Source organism: Nothobranchius furzeri, chromosome 16 (assembly GCF_043380555.1).
Source record: "Nothobranchius furzeri strain GRZ-AD chromosome 16, NfurGRZ-RIMD1, whole genome shotgun sequence".
In the NCBI taxonomy this organism is placed as follows: Eukaryota; Metazoa; Chordata; class Actinopteri; order Cyprinodontiformes; family Nothobranchiidae; genus Nothobranchius; species Nothobranchius furzeri.
The window spans coordinates 48,963,382-48,980,346 of NC_091756.1; the positions used below are offsets into that span (position 1 = coordinate 48,963,382).

Below are 16,965 nucleotides of genomic sequence, written 5' to 3' on the forward strand. Positions count from 1 at the left end.
CACCAGGCAGGAGGCTGAGAGGAGCAGACCATAAGGGGAAAGAGGACATGAAGTAAGTTGGTGTGAGAGCAGAGGATGCAGAAGACTGGACTAGATGGAGACAGATCGGCAGTGGGTTAGTGTCTGTCATTCATGAAGTTTAGTTAAAACTCAAACCTACTCTGGGTCAAAGGTCAGCAGTGTGTACATGACTAAACTTGGTGCATCAACCTGGTAGCCCTTCATACGGCTCAATAATGGCTTCACAAAGGTTGGTGACCCATTGTGAAAATGTTAGTTAGCTAAAGAGGAAACTCTTGGCTGTGGAAAAAATAACTACCTGTTTTTTCTGCGTGTATGCTAGCGCACGTGTGTGCCCGACTAGAACCTAACATCTTCATTTGAGGTTACAAACTTACATCATATCAGATTTAGAAAATTCTGGATTTAATGAGGCAAAGTTCCAGGAGTTCTGATACAATGGCGTATCACAGTTATCAGTTATCTTACAAAATATTGTGTTACACATCTTTTGTGTCTGACACCAAAGAACTAAAATACAAAAGCCAATTAAATTGAACGTAGAGCTGACATAAATAGTCCATGGTTTGGTAGCATCTCCTCATGAAGGTCCATAAATTTGCTCTCATTGGACAGATGTGGCAGGCTGTTAATAATGATGTAAAATCTTAATTACCAATCTCACAGGAAGTCTGCGACCGATTCTATGGAAATATACAATGTTAACAATTTTTTTAAAAAGGGAGCCACTTCTTGAATCCCTGACCTAGAGCTGGCACCACACCCACCACACCGTCCAGATCTGCGTGGTAGATCTGCAGCAGCACTTGCATCAGCGACGTCTGAAGGCGCGGGAGATCCTCCAGGCATTGGGCTCCTCGTAGCGGTTGTACAGCGGTTCCAGGCGCTGCTGTTTCTTCTGCTTGCTGAGGCGCGTGGGGTCAGACACTTTAAAGAAGGCAGGGGCGAACTCCACCAGCCAGCGAGGATCGATGGTGGTGACCTCACGCATGTACTCTTTGGTAGTCAGCACCAGCTCATGGTACACAACCCTGGAAAACAAAGGAAACACATTAGATATCTTCTCCCACCTTCTAGTTGTTTTGTAGTTGCTGGAAAAGAAATGTTAAATCTACAAATATTGTTTTTGCAATATTCAGGATGCAAAATGTATTCATTCTTTGTTAAGGAAAATTTCACGCTATGTCATACTGAACACACAGTTAGGCCCAGCAACAACTCACACAAGGAGGTTATTAATCCCTAGACCAGGGGTAGGTGACCCTGGGCCTTAAGTGCTGTTGACCAGCATGTTTTAGTTGTTTCCCTGCTTCAACACACCTGATTTTAACCAGAGGGTGATTAACTCATTCACTGCCAGCCGTTTCCTGATCACTAACGGCCTTCGCTGCCAGCGTTTCTCACCGTTTTTACTGTTTTTTTAAGAATCACAGAACGTTGCACGCTAGCATGATGTCGATGCCAAAACAACCAAAAAGCGGAGACTCACTTCTTACATCAGGAAGAAGCCGCGTGTTTCGAGCGTTATCCGTTCTTTCATAATCCGTTGTCGAATTGTGATCGGCAGACGCTTTTCCGGTTCGCGCCTCACTTTTTTTACAGGAACGGCCCAAAACGATCTCCAAACACATGGATGTGTTGCTTCCTGATCATGTGATCTGTGACGTATGCGGCTGAAGATCGGCTTCAGGGCTGAGATGTTTGTTCTCTCAGCGCGGGGGCTCGTTCCGATGCTCAAACGGTAAAAAAATGCAAATGACGACTTTAGTCGTCAATGGCAGTGAATGAGTTAACAGGATTCAGCAGAACTTGATAACCAGGTTATTCAACTATTGAATCAGGTGTGTTGGAGCAGGGAAACAACTAAAACATGCTGGATAGGAGCACTCGAGTACCAGGATTGCCTACTCCCGTTGTCAAGTTAAAGTCCCATTAGTCATCACACACTGGTGGAATTACGTCTCTGCATCTGACCCATCCCCACTGAGAGCGGTGGCTGCACTCAGGAACTATTTGGTGGTTTAACCCTCCCAGTCCAACCCCTTAAAGCGGAGTGTCAAGCCGGGAGGCACTGGGTCCCATTTCTAAAGTATTTGGTATGACCAGACAGGATTTGATCCCCGATCTCCCAGTCCCAGGATGGAAGCTCTACCACCAGGCCACTGAGACGGTTGTAGACTAGTGTCATCAAGTTGCATCAAACCACTTCTGGCCTTAAAGCAGCCAGATAACAGGATGAGTCTGAAACAAGTCAAGACTAGATATCGTATTATAAATGTATATAAATATCATATTAGTAAGAAAGTAAAAGCCCTTCTAGGGACAGGTGGTGTGAATTAGCCGCGGCTATAAACACTGTGATACAGGCATTAGATTATCTCTATAATGTTTGTTTTTCTTTCGTGTCTGTCCCCATTAAAATACACAATAAAACAAACAAACAAACAAACATTTTCAGTAAAAAAATATGTCCATGGGTTTTTGTCAAAGCCCAGAAAATGGCTGCACACGTGGAAAAACTAATTTCAGAAGAAAATGAAAATAGTAGTAGAAGTGAGACATGGTCGCACCATTCAGGCTGCCGGTTGAACAGAGCACTTGAGGGGTGGATGTAGACCACTTGCTGGTCTATGAGGGTTCTGTAGCCCTCTTGAGGATCCTTCTTAGCTGCATTTCTGAAGAAACCACTGCAGATGGCCTTCTGGACTCGAACTGTGGCTTTCCCACAAGACACTACATCTAGTTTATGTCTGAAGGAAAAGGAGCAAATGACGTGTTCATAACATGAAATATTCTCTATGATGTCATGTAATGGTTTAACTGGATGGTGCAAGTAAAGTTTACCTGTCCATGATGCCCAGCATCTGTTTGCGGATGTCCTGAGCTCTGCGTAGAGAGCGGGCCTGGATGAAGTTCTCATAACACCAGGGGTTGGAAAACTTGTTGTTCTTCCAGGAGTTGTAGACAGCAAGCAGCGTGAGGTGGTCACCTTCAGGTTGGTGAAACTTGGCTTTCTTCTGGTCAGCCAGGGCTTGCTTGTCCTGACAAACAGAAATGTTTTACTGAAAACAGGGTCGGAATATCCACCGGCTGATGTATTTCAAAATAGCAGTTTTTATAGGTTTGTTTTTGTTTCTTTCTTTGAGCAAACACACACAAGGAACCCATTTTCCAAACAGGTCTAGATCATTCCTTCAAACTAAAAATCGTGATGTTTGTTATCCAACTACGTGTACAATTGAGCAGAAGCTGACCTAAAGTGAAAAGGACCACAGGTGCTGGTGTGTTTGTGGTTTTATGATGATCAGTAAGTCACTAGAAAAGCTCTGAGTGTCCTGCACTGTGGCGGGCATACCTTTGGCCTGTAGAAGACGTTTTGCACAGACAACATGGACACAATGGTGAGCATCTCTTCACTGCAGCCCAGATGGACAGACATGATCAGCATCTTACACAGCATTGGCTCCAGAGGGAACTCAGCCATCTAGGAGGAAGACATTTTGTTTTTGTCACAGTGAATTAAAGTGATCTTCAGATGGTTTCGTCATTGAAAGCCTCCTCACCCTTCTCCCCAGTCGTGTGAGTAAACCCTCATTGTCCAGAGCTCCCAGAGTGTAAAGCTGCTCCATGGCTGTGATCAGTGTCTCCATAGGAGGAGCGTCCATAAAGTCAAAGGACAGGAGGTCATTGATGCCCATGGCCTGACGGACGGGAGACAAACGGCAGACTCAGAAAGATCTGAACGATGAGAACATAAATACCACGCAACACATCTGTACCTTCAGAGACAGCACGGTGCTGGCTAAGTTAGTCCTCTGGATCTCAGGAACGTTGGTCGTTAACATCTCATCTCTGTAGGCTCGCTCTGTGTAAAGCCTGTAACACTTCCCAGGACCGGTTCGGCCGGCACGACCTGCCCTCTGCTTGGCCTGAGCCTGAAATCACAAAACAAGAAAATGATGCATGCAATCATTCATTCATTCATTCATTCACTGAACCCACTAACCCCGTACCTGTGAGATGGGAGTCACCACCAGCTGGTCGATTCCGGTCTTAGAGTTGTACACTTTCTGCTTGACGAAACCCGGGTCCACCACATAATAGATCCCATCAATAGTTAAAGATGTCTCTGCGATGTTGGTAGCTATGACAACCTGAGGGGAAAAAAATAAGTTTTTATTTTTAACACTGGTTCTAAAACCAAGATCCATAAACCGCTCAAAGGAACACACAACGCTCCTTAAATATGCAACTTAACCCAGAATCTGAACGGAAACAGAAATTATGTTGAAAAGCGATGTTATTTAGAAAATTATACGTTCTGTAATGTTACAGGATCAGTGAGCACTCACGGGATGGGGTCGAACGACTCAGTAACTATGGCAACACATTCTGGCTCAGTATGTGTAAAATTGATGGTCATTTATAATCACTGCTGTATTTGTGGAAGCCAACATAATTTGGATTAAAGTTGATCAGTTGCATGGTTTTATTCATTTATTCTGAGTTTCATTTAAATCTTCCAAGTGGTTCATGAAACACTCTGCTGCTGAAGAGACGGCAAAAACTATATCACCCTTCTTCAACACACAAAACCTAATGAATGAGTCATGACAACATCTAAACTAACTTAAGAGACCAAACAGTCAACAGAAGTCATATTCAGATAAGACATGATGCACCGATTTGTTCCAACTCACCTTTCTGCTGCCTGGGGGCGCAGGGTCAAAGATTCTGGTCTGCATCTCACTGGGCAGAGCAGAATAAACTGGCAGAATGATGAGTTCAGGGACATCAGGCCCAAGAGACTTCATTCTCTCATACAGGATCTCACAGGCTGTATCGATCTCTTCCTGCCCAGTCAGAAAGACCAGGATGTCACCTGCGCAAGAAGACGTTATGAGCAAAATGTTGATGTTCACCTATGTTAAAAAGACCAGGGTTTACTTTTGACCTGGAGGCTCAGTCAGGTGGATCTGCATGACCGTGATGAGGCTGGCATCCAGGTAGTCCGTCTCAGGTTCTTTGGTGTACAGAACCTCCACCGGATATGTTCTGCCTGGGATTGTGAAGATGGGGGCTTCGTAGAAATACTGAGAGAACTTTACCGCATCCAGTGTAGCAGAAGTTACAATCAGCTTCATGTCTGTGCGCTTCTGCACCGTCTAAAGCACACAGAAACACACAGAACATTTCCTTAAAGCCACGCTGACCAACGTGAAAAGCCAAAGTTCTTTTCTGCAGGTTTCTTACCTTCTTGAGGAGACCAAAAAGAACATCAGTGTGGATCGTCCTCTCGTGGGCCTCGTCCAACATGATGATGGCGTACTGACCCAATTCAGAGTCAATCAAGCACTCTCTCAGAAGCATACCGTCTGTCATGTACTTAATGACCGTCTCAGGGCTGGTGCAGTCCTCAAAACGGATGGTGTAGCCCACCTGAAACACACGGTTAATCAGATATGACAGGTAACGGCGCTCTGCTGAGCAACAGAAACACTGTGGATACATTCAGAATCATTTCTTTAAAAAGCTTCTCATCAGCAAGAAAATCTGGACTGCAGCGGCTCACCTCTTGACCCAAACAGCATCCGTACTCCTCAGAGACCCTCTTAGCCACAGACATGGCAGCCACACGACGAGGCTGCGTGCAGCCGATCTTCCCTCTGGTGGTGTACCCCGCCTCTGCCAGGTACTGTGTGATCTGTGTGGTCTTACCAGAACCCGTCTCTCCAATGACAATCAAAATCTGGTTGTCATGAACAGCCTGGGAAATAGTAACACAAAGAGAAACTTACAACATCGGAGGTGCTTACTAAAACATAATCACACTCAGGAATATTCTTAATGCTTAAAACCTGAATGAGCTGCTCCTTCAGCTTGTAGATGGGCAGACTCTCTCTCTGCTCCAGGATGGAGAGCTGGGTCTTCTTCCCATAAGAGGCCTTGTTCCCTCCAAAGGCGTGCTTTTTCCACTCTGGAATGTCATTGGGCATCATGCCGATTCCTCTCATGTTGGCAGCAATCTGCCGCCCGTCAACTGGAGAAGAGGAGCGCGCTTAAAGATCCGTCCTAAATAAAATCTGAAGCGCTTATTCTAACAGACACCAATAACATCATGATGTCAAACCCTGGAAACAGCCTAGACCAACATTAAGGATGGACTGAACAAGCGAGCTTCAACATCCGGACACATGGAACTCAGATAAGCATCACCAGTACCGGCAGGCCTGAGGGTCTATTTCTGCCAGCGTGGAGGAAGTCTCAAGTCTGACTCAGACCCGCCTGTGCTTCTAATAAAACACAGATTATCACACAACCGCACACTGAATCTGATTATTGAAGCTTAAGAAACAAAAGCAAGACAACATATTTTAGAAGTTTAAATTCAGTTTAAAACACACGTAGCGTAAAGTACAACGTAAAGGTTTCTAACCATCTGGGAGCGGGTCGACCCAGTGTTTGTTCAGGCCCATGGGGATGGAGTCCATCTCAGCCTCCCGAGCCGCCTGCTTCAGCTCCCGTCTCTCTTTAGCCAGAGCACTCTGCATCATGGCCGCCTGGGACAGCGATCCGTCTGGATTCTGGACAGAACCGACAAACTGCTGAATGAGCTTCAAATCCAAACAAAATCGGATTTATTGAGGATTTCAAGCTCAGGTCAAATATTTGCTGACATTTTATTAGTCTCAAATCCTTTAATGTTATACTTGGGGGGGATTTTTCTCCTACATATTTTACATTTCAATATTGAAGAATCAAACCTTCACATTTCAGTTTTCAGGCATTTTGGATAAGTTTACTTTCAGTAAATATTTCTGCAGGTTTAAGAGGAAAAATTTAAAAATATAGGTAGACATGAATCATTTAAAGACCCACTAATTAAAATGGTGTTTTTTCTGTTTTTAACATATTACTGAGGCCTTTTTCTTATGCTACAGGACACCTCTAATGAAATTTAAGCTCAAAATAGCACTTCTGCATTCAAAACGCTGAGAATCAACAGCAGATGAAAAAAATGCAGCCTAAAACTGACTGGGTTTGTGATGTCACAAATCCACTGGGCGGAGCACAAACACCACCCCGTCGGGCTCGGAGGAGTATTATCGATGTTTAAATATAAAATGGATAGCTCAACTGGTAAAATACCTGACTTAGAGGCAAAGCAACCGAGTTTGAATCCAGGCTGGGCCATATGAGATTTAGGCTCAATTTTTTTATACGGTAATACATTACAGTAATAACGCGCCCAAATTTTAATTAATAAACGTCCAAATAAGACGCACCGAAAGACGCAGAAATCAGTTTGTCTGTTTTCTATTGAAAGTAGTTAAATAAGGAATAGCGTAAAATGGCAGGAGCCGCATATGAAATGTATTTTCTAGTTTTTTATTTATATTTTTCAATTATCGATCATATGCATTTTTTTAATCATTATGCTTTTAATCGTCCAGCCATACTTCTCAGTTCGTCAAAAGGAACCAAACATTCAACATTGTTAATAAAACAAAGAATTCTGATTATTTGAGCCATTTCTTTTGATTTGTTAAGATTTCATCTTTTAAAAATATTTAAAGTCTAAAAACTCTCCTTGAACCGTCACCTCATCGTGGTGGAGGAGTTTGAGTGCCCTAATGATCCTAGGAGCTATGTTGTCTGGGGCACTTTGTGCCCCTGGTAGGTCTCCCATGACAAATTGGTCTTAGGTGAAGGGTGAGAGAAAGAACGGTTCACAGGATCTTTCATGGAGGTAAATTCAAACAGTCGGAGTACCTGGCCTGGAGGGTTACTGGGGTCCCACCCTGGAGCCAGGCCTAGGGAGCAGTGTGGATCGGGTGGCAGACCAAGGCGGGAGCATTGGCGGTCCGATCCCCGGACAAGAAAACTGGTTTTTGGGACATGGAACGTCACCTCGCTGGCGGGGAAGGAGCAGGAGCTTGTGGCAGAAGTTGAGCGGTACCGGCTAGATATAGTCTGACTAGGGTTGTCACGGTAACCGGTATAGCGGTAAACCCCGGTAAAAAGTTGACAATAAAAATAACCGTCCAGTTTTTAAAAAACTATATTATCTCGGTGGGTTTACCGTGGCCGCGGTTTCGGCGCGGTGACCCTTACCAGCCACCGTCGCTTCAGCTGAAGTTCCCGCGGCGCGCACACGCACTTTTTACTTTGCAACGGCACCAAAACTTTGAAGCTGAAATAATGGCCGAAGGAGGAGACGGCAGCACCCAGGACATCCATCAGCCCTCAAAGAAGACTCAATCGGAAGTATGGGCATATTTTGGATTTCTGAAAAATGCTGAGGGACAGTTAATAGAAGACTGCTATCCCGTTTGCAGAACGTGCAGGAAACAAGTGTCTGCAAAAGGCAGCAACACTTCGAATCTAATGGCACATCTGAGTGACCATCACCCACGTCTCTACAGCCGGTGCAAGGTAAGATAACATTAGCATTTTAGCTTAATTGCATGACGTGAGGACTTTTGGTTGAGGGAGAATGCAACGAGTCACTATATACTGCAGCCGCAGCGTCCTCTGCCAGCATTTAAACCGTGTCACGGACACCCTGTTGCTGGATGAAGCATCTTAGTTGTTGATGATGAAGAGAAATATACAATTAGTTCCTTGTCATTGATTTGTTTACTTATTCATTGCCATTTATACTTGAACATTTGGATTTGATTACATAGTGTAGTAGTTATTTTAGTAATTTGTTTAAAGTGGCTATTTGTTTTAAATACACATATTTTTTTAAGGTTGACTTGTACAGTGCTCAAGTCAAGTGTGGACTGGAGTTTTAGATTTTCATTTTGATAATGAAGAAAACAAGTATATGAGAAAACAAGTGGTGTTTCTTTGATTTGTTTACATATCGTTTATGTTTTGAATGTTTGGATTTGTATAATTTAAACCTGCACTGACTACTGTAACACGTTCCAGAAAAATAAGCTATTTGTTCCTTTACTTGTGAAAAGTTGCACTTTTGCTAAGGCTTGTGTTATTTTAGGTTTAATAAACACTGTTAAACCTTTTCAGAACTATTTCAGTTTGTGAAGAACAGGACTATCAATGCTTTCTGAACATAAGCAACACCGTTTAAAAAATACCGCGATAATACCGAAAACCGTGATAATTTTGGTCACAATAACCGTGAGGTTAAATTTTCATACCGTGACAACCCTAAGTCTGACTCACCTCGATACATAGCATTGGCTCTGGAACCTAAGTCCTTGAGAGGGGTTGGACACTCTCCTTTGCTGGAGTTGCTCCAGGTGAGAGGCGGAGGGCTGGGGTTGGCTTTTTGCTAGCCCAAGACTCTCTGTCTGTGTGTTGGGGTTTACCCCGGGGGACGAGAGGGTAGCTTCCCTGCGCCTTCGGGTCGGGGAACGGGTCCTGACTGTTGTTTGTGCTTATGGGCCAAATATCAGTTCAGAGTACCCACCCTTTTTGGAGTCCCTGGGATGAGTGCTAGATAGCGCTCCATCAGGGGACTCCATTGTCCTGCTGGGGGATTTCAGTGCTCACGTGGGCAATGACAGCTTGACCTGGAGGGGTGTGATTGGGAGGAACGGCCTGCCTGATCTGAATTCGAGTGGTGTTTCGTTATTGGACTTCTGTGCAAGCCGCAGTTTGGCCATAACGAACACCATGTTCGAACATAAGGAAGCCCATCGGTACACTTGGTACCAGAGCAGCCTAGGTCGCAGGTCGATGCTAGACTTTGTAGTCGTATCATCTGACCTGCGGCCATATGTTTTGGACACCCGAGTGAAGAGAGGAGCGGAGCTGTCAACTGATCACCACCTGGTGGTGAGTTGGATCGGATGGCAGGGGAAGATGCCGCGTAGACCTGGCAGACCCAAACACATAGTGAGGGTCTGCTGGGAACGCCTGGCAGAAGAACCTGTCAAGACGGTCTTCAACTCCCACCTCCGGCAGAGCTTTGACCGCGTCCCGAGAGCAGTGGGGGACATTGACTCCGAGTGGGCCTTGTTCCACTCTGCGATTGTTGAGGCAGCTGTTGCTAGCTGTGGTCGCAAGGTGGCCGGTGCCAGTCGTGGTGGCAATCCCGCTGGTGGACACCAGAGGTTCGGGGAGCCATCAGGCTGAAGAAGGAGGCCTACAGGGCGTGGCTGGTCTGTGGGTCTCCGGAGGCAGCAGACGAGAACCGGATAGCCAAGCGGGGTGCAGCAGTGGCAGTTGCCAAGGCAAAATCTCGGGCGTGGTAGGAGTTTGGTGAGGCCATGGAGAAAGACTATCGATCGGCTCCAAAAAGGTTCTGGCAAACTGTCCGGCGCCTCAGGAGAGGAAGGCAGCAACTCGCTCACACCGTTTACAGTGGGGATGGGGAGCTGCTAACGTCAACTGGGGATATTGTCGGACGGTGGAAGGAATACTTTGAGGAGCTCCTCAATCCCACCTACGTGCATTCCGAGGAGGAACCAGAGCCAGGAGACCTGGGGATGGACTGTCCAATCTCTGGGGCAGAAGTTGCTGAGGTAGTGAAACAACTACACAGCGACGGAGCCCCGGGGGCGGATGAGGTTCGTCCTGGGTATCTCAAGGCTATGGATGCGGTAGGGCTGTCATGGTTGACACGTCTCTGCAACATCGCGTGGTCATCGGGGGCAGTTCCTGTAGAGTGGCAGACCGGGGTGGTGGTCCCCATCTTTAAGAAGGGTGACCTGAGGGTGTGTTCCAACTATAGGGGGATCACACTCCTCAGCCTCCCTGGAAAGGTCTACTCCAAGGTACTGGAGAGGAGGGTCTGATCGATAGTTGAATCTCAGATAGAGGAGGAGCAATGTGGTTTTCGTCCTGGCCGTGGAACTGTGGACCAGCTCTATACCCTTGCAAGGGTGATGGAGGGGGGCATGGGGGTTTGCCCAACCAATCCACACGTGTTTTGTGGATTTGGAGAAGGCTTATGACCGTGTCCCCAGTGGCACCCTGTGGGAGACGCTCCAGGAGTATGGGGTGGGTGGCTTTCTGTTAAGCGCCATTCAGTCCCTTTACCAGAGGAGTGTGAGTTTGGTCCGCATAGCTGGTAGTAAGTCGGACCTGTTCCCCGTGAGGGTTGGACTCCACCAGGGCTGCCCTTTGTCACCGGTTCTGTTCATTACCTTTATGGACAGAATTTCTAGGTGCAGCCGTGGTGTGGAGTGTGTCGAGTTTGGTGGCAGGAGAATCTCGTCTTTGCTTTTTGCGGATGATGTGGTCCTCCTAGCTTCATCCATCTCTGACCTTAAGCTCTTGCTGGGTAGGTTCGCGGCCGAGTGTGAAGCGTCTGGGATGAGGATCAGCACCTCCAAATCTGAGACCATGGTTCTCGACCGGAAAAGGGTGGCTTGCCAACGCTGGGTCGGGGGAGAGGTCCTACCTCAAGTGGAGGAGTTGAAGTATCTCTGGGTCTTGTTCACGAGTGAGGGTAGGAGGGATCGGGAGATCGACAGGTGGATTGGTTCAGCGTCTGCAGTGATGCGGACGCTGAGCCGATCTGTTGTGGTGAAGAGGGAGCTGAGCCAGAAAGCCAGGCTCTCGATTTACCGGTCGATCTACGTCCAAATCCTCACCTATGGTCATGAGCTTTGGGTAATGACCGAAAGAACGAGATCGCGGATACAAGCAGCCAAAATGCGTTTCCTCCGTAGGGTGGCCGGGCTCAGCCTTAGAGATAGGGTGAGGAGCTCGGACATTCGAGAGGGACTCGGAGTAGAACCGCTGCTCCTCCAGATCGAAAGGAGTCAGTTGAGGTGGTTTGGGCATCTGGTCAGGATGCCTCCTGGACGCCTCCCTGGGGAGGTGTTTCGGGCATGTCCTGCCGGCAGGAGGCCCCCGGGTCGACCCAGGACACGTTGGAGAGGTTACATCTCCAATCTGGTCCGGGAACGCCTTGGGGTCCTGCCGGAGGAGCTGGTGGACAAGGCCGGGGAGAGGACGGTCTGGAGCTCCCTAGTTGGGATGCTGCCCCTGCGACCCAGACCCGGATAAGCGGAGGAAGACGACAACGATAGTCTAAAAACAAGATTTTAAGGTTTATCTGCACTTGTGAAAACTCTGGGAGGCACTGCATAAACCCCAGTAACACTGGTAATTTCTCTTCAGCTCTACACAGTCTGATTCAAATGGATTTAGCCAGGAAAATATCACGCTTCAATACCTTAACGATCTTGACGGGGCTCATGTCCATGCTTTGTTTGGTGTGTCCTCTCAGGAACGGAGGTTCCTCCTCAACCAGCTCAATCTCCAGATCCTCATCTGTTAGAGAAGAGAACGGAAACGGAGCAGAATCCACACGAGGTTTATTCAGACGTTAATATCCTGTCAAAAAAGCAACAGATCACCTGTCGTTTTGTTTCATTTGATCTGTTTATGGGATCATTTAGTCACCGCTTTACAATGCATTATAAAAGTCATGATTGATTTTCATGATCTTAACACTTCTCAAAAAACACACACACACACACACACACACACACACAAAAGAATAAAAATGAATTGCATGCCCATTATTAACATAGTGTTTTAAAATTATTTATTTTACATAAATAATTACTCTTACCTTCTTCATCATCAACTTTAGGAAGAATTCCCGTCTCATCATCAAAATCTGGAAATTCTTCTTTGGACAACACGTTGGCAGCGATCATCTGAGTTCAGACAAACAGCAGAATGCTCTGATTACTTAATCGTTTCTAATAAACTCAAAGTGTTTCTTGAATGAGTAAATAGAGTTCCCTAATTTAATTTTAGATTTTATTCAGCCCTTGGCAGCCCAGCCACAAGGATCAATAAGCTGCTGAAGACCTGTTTGATCTCCCACTTCTCCGGGTCAGAGATCTTGGTGAGCCTCTTGCGCTCCAGCGTGTCATCCTGCTCCAGCTCAGGAGCGTGGCCCAGGTTCAAGTTGTTGGGTCTGTCTGGGTTCCTCATGGAGACATCTTCTCCTCCTTCAGGGCCCACGTTCCTCCTCCTGTTGGGGTTCAGGTCTTCTCCGGTCTCCTGGTCCACATCCTGTGAGAAAAGAAGCAGGTCATTTATGGTCTGACTCCCCCTGAAGACTGGACTGTTTGCAACCCGAAATTATTCAAACATTCATGGACGGTCTCAATACTCTTGCAAGTTCTTATATTTAGTTTCCGTGAGGCAGAAAATACAAAAAATGCAAAACCTCAGGAAGAGTTGGAGACCAAATGGATAAAAAGAGACAATTACAACTGGTTGTGACTCGATTGTGACAAGAAGACTGAGAAACATCCTGTTTCCTTACCTTCATACTGAGGCTGGTCTTGGAGCCGGTGAAAGACAGAACCTTCACTTTGACTCTTTGGCCCTTACTAACAACATCGGCCACGTTAGCCACACGACCCTCTCTGCGCAGCTCAGAAATGTGCACCAAACCCTCCCAACGTTTTCTAAACATAAACAAATCACAAAACAAACACAAATGTAAGTACTTTGTATTTATGAAGCACACTGCTGCTGTTTTGAGGTAAAAGCATGTTTAGGAATGAAAACACATTTTTAGTAGCCAGTGGGTGACCCTACAAATAGTTTGAGACATTTAAATGTCAGGCTGATGACATCACACCGACCTCAGCCCCTCCAGCTGAACAAAGCATCCAAACTGCATGATGCTGGTGACTTTCCCATTGTAGATGTCACCCACAGAGGGCTCCTCTGGAGGAGGTCGGTCCACATGTTTGTCCTTCCACCTGTCAGCATCTCTTTCTTGGTCTTTTCTGGGGCTGGGGGTACGATCAGCCCAGCGAGAAGATTTCTCTCTTCTTTTGCCTCGATCCCAGTCCCGATCCCTGTGCCGATCACGGTCCCAGGAACGAGATCTGGATCTGGAACGTGACCGGTGCCGTCTCTTCCTGTCCCGCTCCCTGTCCCTGTCTCGCTCTCTGTGTCTGTCTCTTTCTCGGCTTCTACTGCGACTTCGACTGTGATGCTTACTTTTTTCTGATCTACGAAAATAAGAAGAAATGACAAAGTGGAAAGCAGTTTAGGTCAAGCAAATGTTCCTTTTACAAATGTTACAATAACAATAAATTTATAACTAAAAAGTAAAGTTGTCTTACTTGATCTTGGTGACTTTGGGGTCTGCCCCACTAACACTGGGCATAAACATCTCCAGCTCCTTCATTGCATCAGCTGCTACTTTCACATCATCTTCATCTAGTAGCCGCTAGAATGTTTAAAGGAGAATTTGTTGCACTGAGTTGTGCTGCACGTAGTTTAACAGGGGAAAATGAAGATGATACAACATTTATGACTAACATAGTTTATATACCTTTGGTGATGGATCGTTTGGTCTGCACAACGCAGGAAACAGCTCCTTTAGTTTTTCTTTTTCTGTTTTTGGCTGGACAGATGCATCAGAGGCTAAAAGTAAAATGTTTAATTAGGTGAGTCAACGTGAATAAACGCGATTAACACTTGAATGAAAACAAACAGCTAAGAAACAGCACCTTTACTTGATGCCTTGGAAGGAGGTCGCATCGTCTGAATGAGTCTGAGTAAGTTACTGATGAGAGAATCCTGAAGTAAGCACAAAACATGAAATAAATCAGAGATGCGGGATTAGTTATTTAACGACTGGTTAATTGAAAAGCCGATTAACTTGACTTACTGTGAATTCGGCTCCATTTTCAAGCAAAAGAGCTTTAAAACCATCGAAGCTCTGTTGTTTTTCAGCGAGACTGATGACGAATTCAGCTACGAAGCGCAGAAACAAACAGGAGACACGACATTAGCCTTACTCAGCTAACAGCATTTGGTGTTGAGTAGAAGAGGTGAAAACTAACACACGACAAAGAATACGCCACTTCAAATCGGAAAGCTACGTTATCTGTACATTTGAACCCGTATTTCATTAAAAACACTTTATCCCGAGGAAAGTCTGACATTACCGTCAGGGTGCATAGCTAACAAATGCTAGCCCTGTTGACAACTTCGAGGTTTGAAATAAATACTCACCTAAATCTTTGTCATTTATTCCCAAATGGTTGTCAAGCTCCGTGCAAACCTTCGAGACCAAAGACAAATATTCCAGCTGAGATAGCTCGTCGACTCCACCGTCTGCCATTCTCCACGAGTTTTATTTTTGTTCAGTAAACGGAGGTTACAGCAGACATATTAGTTGTGGGCAGCTTCCGTTTCCGCCTGTAACGGAAATACGTAAAAGAGTTGGCGCGTTTCTCCTACTGGCCACACAGTGGCGCCAAAGGTCTAAAACGACAAAATGTGTATTCAGTTATATAAACTGTTGATTTACTGACATTAAACAGAGCTTAAGTAACATTACAAATACATATTTAAACATCATTTCGTTTATTTTTTAGAAGTTTACATTGGAGTATTTAAAAATGTCGGCCTGAGATCATTCATTTTTCAGTGAGAAACATTTACCCATTCTCTCAATAAATAAACTTTAAATAGTTGAGCAAAACTGAACCCTTGAAATGTGAAAAGTGTGTGGAATTAATAATGTGAAAGTAATGTAATAAAAAATTAAATTAAATTATATATATATATATATACTTTAAAGAAAAAAAGGGGAAATATATCACAAAGAATGAAGGAGCATGCAACTTTAAGACTTCTTGTAAGATCAATATCGACTTTTTATTGTCTTAGTCTGATGACACACATTTGTATGTGTATATTCTCACAGACATGTTTCTGGAAAATGTTACTCACCTCGAGGCTCTCTGTGTGTGTGTGTGTGTGTGTGTGTGTGTGTGTGTGTGTGTGTGTGTGTGTGTGTGTGTGTGTGTGTGTGTGTGTGTGTGTGTGTGTGTGTGTGTGTGTGTGTGTGTGTGTGTGTGTGTGCTTGGTGTGTGCTGTTTGAGCCTCCATGGTTAAGTACATGTGAGGAGGGGGCGTGTGCAGGGCAGATCTCACAGTCAGCAGTCCTCATTTGACCTGATTTTAGAGGCAGCGGGGAATGTACGGGCATCGGGAACGAGGAGTGGCTTGGCTCACGCTTACATAATCAGCTTCTAACGTATACAGATAGCACGGGGTCCGTACATGGTTTCTCTGCAGACAAGTCCTTATATAACCATATGAATTACACAATCCAGTGTTACCCTGCATAGATCTGTGATTCTGTTTGTTGTGGTCACTTCTCTGCAAGCAAATAAATCATCCACATTGTTGATTCTATTGAAACTTTCATAAATCTAAAGTCAGATTTAGGTCTACAACTGATCAACTTTTGGTCAACCCTATTCCAGGTGGCTGCTAGCTAATCAATATTAGCAAATACAAAACGACTAGAACATATCTAATTCAGCTCATCCAGCTAATACAGCTTTTCACAATTGCTAAAGCACAATTCCTGAAACCTTGCTCCCTTTTCTCAAAACATTAAACCTCAGCATCAAGCACGATTTACAAAACCTCTCATTCCTCTTGCAAAATCAAACTTTCGCCTCAAAACAGTTTTGGCTGTGCTCAAAATCAAACACCACTCTAAAATCATAAACAAATTACTCAAAATTACATACAACATCAAGCAGTCAGTAAACAATACACCAAAAAATAGAAAGCATAATGTTCAGGGCCATACAATTTGTTTATTGTCCATTTTTGCTACAGTGTACAATGACAGGGAAAAAAATACGTGAAATGAAAAATATCAAAGGACTAAACATGTTATCAATGGGATTCTTCTTGTCTGTGGGCTGGGTCAGGCCACAGCATTTCATCGACATCACATGCAACATTTTCCCTCCTGAGGCTCAAATTGGGTTGCACTCCAAGTCCTGCTTCCCTCATCGTCAGCACATGGACAACAACATGGTCCATGATTGTTGCTCGAATTTCATTGGCTATTTCCACTCTTTGTCTTGTTCTTCCTCTTTGTCCTCCTCTTTCTCTTTCTTGCCCTCCTCCACATCCCCCACCTCACATACGCATCCTCTCACATGAGTT

General features: G+C 45.1%; 1 protein-coding gene across 1 annotated transcript; it reads right to left on the reverse strand.

Annotated features, from left to right (window-relative positions):
- Positions 1–404: 404 nt before the first annotated feature.
- Positions 405–15,189, reverse strand: dhx8 (DEAH (Asp-Glu-Ala-His) box polypeptide 8). Its single transcript, XM_015962663.3, has 23 exons — positions 15,004–15,189; positions 14,657–14,742; positions 14,496–14,565; positions 14,318–14,409; positions 14,106–14,212; positions 13,617–13,991; positions 13,292–13,436; positions 12,829–13,035; positions 12,584–12,671; positions 12,182–12,279; positions 6,458–6,605; positions 5,880–6,061; positions 5,594–5,788; positions 5,275–5,460; positions 4,976–5,186; positions 4,722–4,903; positions 4,035–4,175; positions 3,801–3,956; positions 3,585–3,722; positions 3,377–3,505; positions 2,866–3,062; positions 2,592–2,771; positions 405–1,052 (listed from the first exon to the last, which is right to left on the reverse strand). The coding sequence occupies exons 1-23, from the start codon at positions 15,110–15,112 to the stop codon at positions 833–835; spliced, it is 3,642 nt and encodes a 1,213-aa protein (XP_015818149.3). The 5' UTR covers positions 15,113–15,189; the 3' UTR covers positions 405–832.
- Between the last annotated feature and the right edge of the window lie 1,776 nt (positions 15,190–16,965).